This window comes from Crocuta crocuta, unplaced genomic scaffold (genome assembly GCF_008692635.1).
Source record: "Crocuta crocuta isolate KB4526 unplaced genomic scaffold, BGI_CrCroc_1.0 scaffold124, whole genome shotgun sequence".
In the NCBI taxonomy this organism is placed as follows: Eukaryota; Metazoa; Chordata; class Mammalia; order Carnivora; family Hyaenidae; genus Crocuta; species Crocuta crocuta.
This window is the reverse complement of record NW_027551573.1, coordinates 9,719,400-9,726,197: the sequence shown is the minus strand read 5'-3', so window position 1 is coordinate 9,726,197 and position 6,798 is coordinate 9,719,400. Positions and strand designations below refer to the sequence as shown.

The 6,798-nt window shown below is 48.5% G+C and overlaps 1 protein-coding gene across 1 annotated transcript in view; it reads right to left on the bottom strand.

Moving 5' to 3' along the window:
• Positions 1–3,659: 3,659 nt before the first annotated feature.
• The window catches only part of N4BP1 (NEDD4 binding protein 1), a 61,270-nt gene continuing 58,131 nt past the window's right edge, over positions 3,660–6,798 (bottom strand). The window contains exons 9-10 of the mRNA XM_077751297.1: positions 6,077–6,184; positions 3,660–4,400 (exon numbers count right to left, since the gene is read on the bottom strand). Coding sequence (XP_077607423.1) covers positions 4,043–4,400; positions 6,077–6,184 — 466 coding nt within the window. The 3' untranslated portion in view covers positions 3,660–4,042. The remainder of the gene's footprint in view (positions 4,401–6,076; positions 6,185–6,798) is intronic.

Genomic DNA, 6,798 nt, shown 5'->3' with positions numbered 1-6,798 from the left:
AGACACAAGCACTGTGGGCAACAGAGCGCCAGGGGGTTGCTTCTGGCCAGAAGCAGGGACACAAAGAGAAGGCAGGAGGCTGAGTCTTCGAGGGGGAAGCCATTTGGGAGAAAGGGCGTCTCTAGCAGAGAAAAGAGGTGCACAGAGGCAGGAGCCCACAGGTAACTGAGGAAACGTGTGTGGGCCGCAGTGAGCATCTGGGGAAGAGCTAGTCAACGTGAGTCGTCACACGTGGCCACGAGGACAGCATGGTTACTACACTCAGGGAGGGCTGAGCTTGGTGCTCTGGCTGAGAGGCACTGAAGATCACTGAGCAGGACGGGGGTGTGACCAGCAATGCATTTCTGCGAGATAAACCTGGGAGCATCGTGGGGTCCACAAGAGCAGTGGGCTGACTGGTCAAGGGCTGCCGCCCGCAGGAAGGCATGAGAGCATGGCTGATGGGCACTGGCAGGACAAGGATGGATGGGGGNAACAGACGCAGGCCGAGGGTCTGGGGAGTGAGCCTGAGGAGGTCACAGGGCTTCCAGTGATGCTAGAAACGGGTTCCTGCCCAGCAGGCCTAGAAATGGGACTGGAAGTCACTGCCCAGAGGGGACAATGTGGAGCCAGGGATGGTAGGGAGGAGGGAAGCTGGAGTTAGTGACCACTAAGGGCAAGTACAGTTTCTCACAATGTGGTCCCTGGACAGCCTGTGTGGGAAACACCCAGGGGGCTTGCTGAGGTCTCCAATTTCCGGGCTTTCCTCCAGGGCCACTGAATAAAGGGCCCTGGGGGTTGTGTCCAGGAATCTGCATTTTTAGTAAGAGCCACCCTCCCCATCTTGAGTGCCATAGCTGGTCCAAAGTTTGAAAACCACCTGTCAAGAAAGAAAACGGTCTTGAGGACTGGCCTTTAGGTAAAAGAACAGAAAAGAATGAAGAACATTTGGGAGGGAAATCTCAAAAAAGGCCTCTGAATTTGGCAATTACTTCTAGACGATTTCAGGGAGTAGGATGAAGGTCAAGTTTGCAAACGAGGAAGTGTAGGGTGGGAAGGTGAGGGAGAGCAACAATGCACGGGGGAGATTCTTAGGGGAAATCAGGTGGTTGTATTATAGGAGCCGAGCTGTAGTAATGGGGAATAATGTGGAGGTAGATAATGAAGAAACAGCAGGAGTCGGAGGGACTGACCGAGCAGGCCACAGTGAGGGGAGGAGAGGGACACAGGAGGAGGGACAGGGAGGACACGGCAGTGCTTCTGGACAGCGGGAAGCTGAGGGACAGTGGCGCCAAGGCCCACACTCGGGGCCCTCTGCCTGGGGCAGCTCCCGTGATGGGGGGCGTGCTAGCAGCACCACAGAGCACAGACTTCTTTGTGACTCATACTCCACGTGCCACAACAAACCTAAGCAAGACCCCATCCCTCCTCTCAAGAGACCAAAAGCTGCAACAGGCCTGAGTCCCCGGCAACACTGCCGCACCATAGCTGAGCCTGCCGGACAAAGCTGACCGTCACCCAGGATGGCTGAGATGCCTTCCCACTGTTTCCTAGCCGGCAGCCTACAGGGTCTCAAACACAGGCTCCTGGACAGAAAGGTGAGACAATGCTTTCTTCTCGCAGAGAGGAGAGCCGGGGCCCGGGAAGACTGCAGGCCTGGGAATCATCCCCCATCACCATCGACTTATTCTCTGACCCGGGACAACCTCTCTGAGCACCAGACGCCAGTGTCCCGAATTAAGGAGCTTCCCTGCCTGGCCACCTCCTTCACGGGAAGGCCGGGAAACAGAGATGCAGAGGCACCACGCTCGGTAACCCCCTGAGGAGTTACAAAATGACGACGCACTGCTGCTGACACTGCCAAGGTGGTTCAGAAATCGACTGCTGGGGACAGACCATCAAGAAACATCGAGTAGCATCAACACTGAGCTTAATAGTAAGAGGAGGCTAAAGCAAGGACTTTTTATAATGGTTTGAAAAGAGTTTTTAAGTACTAAATTTAACTAAAGTTGATGGTCTTCAGAAAGAACTATGACTTAAGTTTTATGTTGTAATTTATCAAAGGACATTATTAACCCACTTAGTCTCCTGCATCCTCCCTTCCCACGCCCCAGAAGAGGGCAGGTAGAGGCCTTAGAAACAATACTAAGAATACAGAGGCTTACATAATACAAAGCTCAAAGGTCAAGTCACTTCTAGAGCCTAGGAAACTCTGGAAACCCAGGCCTAGCTAGCTCCACCTGGCGTCAGTGGAGGCTCAGTCCCCTTTCAGGAAAACCTGTGTGGCTAAGCATCAGCCATCAAGGCTTTACCTCCGGGTCATTCTCTGAACAGAGAAGAAATACTGGATTGGCAAGGCTGTCAGACCAAACCTTAACTCAGAAGGTCAGAGTCACTACGAAACAGCCCTAGCCCTCACACGTCTGCCATGCTTTTACAAACCACCAGTTCTGAAGATGAGGCACGGGGGCTATGACTGAGTCACTTCCTGTCCACCTCAAGTCTCCATCCACAGCCGGGCGGGTGACTCTGGCAACCTGACGCAAAACAGCAGCGGAGAACCAGTTCCTTGTCAGGAAGCATCTCAAAGGCATTGGAGAGAAAACATGATTGAAGTGTAAGTCCAGCCGCCTGGGGGACTCAGGATTCACCCCGAGGGACAGAGGTCACACACACCTGGAGGAGGAAGCCTCCTAGAGAGCCACTAGCAATGCTCATGGCCAGAAAAGTCCCTTCACCATGAAACACAAACCAGCACCGAGTCCTCAGCAGCTGTTTCTGGGGACCTGGGAGAGACATGACCCACAGGGCAGACATGAAACTGACCGTGAGCAGCCTGGGAAGAGAACAGGTATAAAATACTAAAGCCCTTTGAAAGTCCAGAGAACAGTAAAGATATTAAGAATAATTATCTAGGGAAAGAACTTCACTGACACAGAATTGGAGCAACACTGAAAATACAATACTAAGATACCAATTCTGAGACAGACTCACAGGAAGGGCAGCTTAGGAGAACACTAAAAAGACAAACACAAGAAAAATAAATAAGGGGCTCTGAGCCCCAATGGCAGCTAATGCTATTCATTGGCTTGGGTCAATCTTGAGAATAGAAAACCACTTTTTGGCAAAGCTGCACAAAGGTCGCATGGGTTGTTATCTCCCATGATGTGGACACAAAATTACATTAACAACGGGGCTCTTCATTACATTTCTTCACATCCCACTATCATTTTCAGAGGCTAAGACATGACTTCTAGTCAGGTCAGGTATAGCAAGGCCGCAGCCTGGTAAGCACGTCAGAGCACTGGACGTGGAGTCTGGTCCCTGCCCAGCTGCTCCAGAGCTGCAGGCCTGGGCATGTGGTGCAGACACACGCACACTGAGCCTCGGTTCCCCCTTCTCCAGGGTGCGAGGGGAAGTAGGGTGGGACTACATGAGTTCTAAAGCTGCTTCTCGCCCTGACGTTCTGGGAGTCTAACTGTGTGCCCTGGTCATTAACAGCGGCTAGGCAGAGGTGCCATCTAGTGGCACCAACTGCCCACTCTCACAAATGGCTCCAACAAAAGACCCACAGGAGCAAACCCAACTCCTATGACTAATCCCAGGGGTGAGGGCACAGGGGACCGGGAGGGATGAGCACACTTCATGTCAGTGGACGTTACACAGTCATCTCAAGAAAATATACTTTAAGAGGTCCTGCTTTCCCTAAGAAAGCAACTCTTTTTTTATTTAGAAAGGCTACTCATATCCATTTGTCAATATTTTCAGCTTTAAGGAAAATAGTTTAAAAAACATAAAAATGTAAATACACTCAAGAGTAACTGCTATTAAACAGTTCTGAACAGGCAGAAAATGTACTTTCCTTTTACAGAAAATGTTAAATCTGTAATAGCAGCATAATTTATATATAGAAAAAGCTGGTTTTGAAAACCCAGATTTTTTTATACACAAAACATCTGTTTTCTTTTCTATATACTACAATAGCATTTCCACTGGGAAATCGGTCTCTTCACATTATGTCGCTTCCCGCTGCCACGTGCAGACACTAGCTTGAGTGTGGCCGTCAGTCCAACACCATGGCAGACAGTGCGTTCAGGTCTTTCATGTATGGGTGGGCCACCAGTATCTGGTCGATTTTCAGTCTCTGCTCGGAGTCAGGGAAGATCTTCAGAAGGGCTTCCCTCAGCTCGCTGGTTTCTGCAGGAGACCTCTGTGCTGGCATGGGCACGTTCTGCTGCATGCTGGGAAGGTTCGACAGAGCCGGGAAGCGGGGCTGCTGAGGGAGCCAGTGGCTGGGTGGGGCGCCCTGAATCCGGGCTGGAGGTTGGTGGCTGGTGCTGGCTGCCTGGGCCCCAGGGACTCTGAAGCTGGGGTCAAACATGCCCACATTTGGCAAGGCATTGAGCAGGGGCTGCATATCTCTGTGAATGGAATGAGTTTGGTGAGCTGGGTTGTAAGATAAATGAGAAACCTGTCAAAATGACCTGCTGCTGATCTTGAGGCCGTGCTGCTCCATGACTTCTGAAGGCAAGCTGCCCACAGAGGGGTCCACGGGGATGACAACTACACCATCTCTAGACTGGTCACAACAGGAAATGACAGTTCATCATGAGCTACCCCATCCTCCTAGGTCTGCAGCTCTAAGAACGAACCCCAGCCAACTGCTGGCTCTAAGCCAGGGTGTGCCAGAATTGCCTGAGAGCCTTCTTCTGAAAGCTCACACGGATGACCGGGTCTTACATTTCTGGAGACTGATTCTGTGTGGGGCCCTGGTTGACAGGGCTTAGAAAAAGGGATTCTTTTGGGCACAGGCAGAGGTAGCCACTACCGATTCCTATTGTCCCCCTTCCGCCCACACCGGTCTACGTGTGGTGTTTGGCACTCACAACCTATACACTCATGGGTATGTGTGAGTGCATGTTTGTAAAGGGCATCTGTTTTGTTCAGAAGTTTCCCAGGTGACTCAGCCTTGCAGCTGAGAAATGGGGCTGGCCGAACACTTTTCCCAACTTCAAAAGCTCAACTAACTTCAAAAGTTAGTCCCTTGGTGAGGGAAGTTATTATTAACTTCTCACTCAATTAGTTAACACACTGTAAAGAGTGATTAGGTGTGTGGGCAGAGGAGACCCTGCTGCCAGGCTGCTGAGGTGAGAAAGGAGTCAGAGAACTCTCTTTTCCATTAAGCCTGACCCACAGGCCTTGATGCTTGCACACAGGCACCAGATCTTAAATGCCCAGTGGAGATGCACTCACACCTAGCAGATGTTAAAGTGGCTGCCACTCTCTGAGTGGAGGCAGAGAAGCAGAACCTTTGGGAACTAAGCCCTCATTCTATGTAATAAAACCAAAGGCTCAAAAGAGAAAGGATTCCTAAGACCAGGGAGCTGAAACTGTACTGGTCTCTTCTGTAGAAGATACCTCTGTGTGAACTACCCCAAATCCAAACCTAAACCCACAAGGGATCTGGTTATAAATAAAAAAGATCAGCTGTCTGTCACTGGGTGATACTGTTAGGCACATAGGATACTTTAGTTAACAGTGTCCATTACCCACGAATTTTGAAAACAGAAATAACCACTAGCAACATATCTTTAAAAACCTAAACTAAAACAAAGACAATCTAAACTATCAAATCAATTTCAGATCAATATGAAATACTGGCTTCTCCATTTAGTGGAGAAAGTTCCCCGGGTAGTGATTCCTGAATAGTAAATAAATTAATAGGAGCATAACAAATTCAAAGCAACGGACTTTGAAAAGTGAATATAAAAGGATGTATATTATTCACATATACATAATGAACCTAAGTGGCATTTGCTCATAAGTGACCGTCAGCAAAGTCTGCTTTGTCTTTTTAGATCTATATAAAGTGTGGCTCCCCACCCTCTCTTAGGATTAAAACCAAAGGACCACAAATGAAGATGTGGTCTTTGGGTGTGTGTTTGATTGCCTTTCAAATACGTTACAGTGGCACTAAGTCTAAGGGTAATAAACACTTAAAAGTGTTGTCTTTAGTCGTTCAGAGGCACCACCTACACTAAAGCACAAAGAACTGAAACACATTTGTAAATACAAAACAATGTGAAAAAGCAAATACCTAAGAAAGACGTCTTTCCTAAGGAAGTCTTCTAACCGAGGCCCGCTTCTTCCCAGAGGGTCATCAGGAACCATAAATATGTCCCCAACGAAAGTATACTGAAGCAATCTACAATACAGAGAATGATTACAGAGCTGGAGAAAACAGGAAGCTTTTACTGCTGCAGGCTCTGAGAAGAAAGTAGAAGTGGCCACCCAATTCCAAAGCAAGAGTCACCGATAAAATTACAGGGCTGCTTAAATGCCTAATGGAAAAAATAAATACATCCAAGTTAAACCATCTGAATTTCTCTTCTGGATACAAATACAGTGAAGTAATAAACTTTTATCAGTTGGTCCTCACACTTCTTATCAAGACTTTCAGATTTTTTATCTGGGCTTAGGAAGCAGCTTCTTCTCCTAACTTTGAAAACAAGATTTAAGACTGACTGCTTAGGATAGATAGATGCTCAAAAAAGGTTTACTTTTGAATAGTTGTATCTACAAGCAAACCCACTGAAGATAACCTCTTCAAAAAAACAAAACAATACAGGGTGCCTGGGTGGCTCAGTTGGTTAAAGCATCTGACTCTTGATTTCGGCTTAGGCCATGATCTCCCAGTTTGTGGGATTGAGCCCCACATTGGGCTCTGCACTGACAGCTCAGGGCCTGCTTGGGATTCTCTCTCTTCCTCTTTTTCTGCCCCTCCCCCAACTCACTCACTCTCTCTCAAACTAAAAAAAA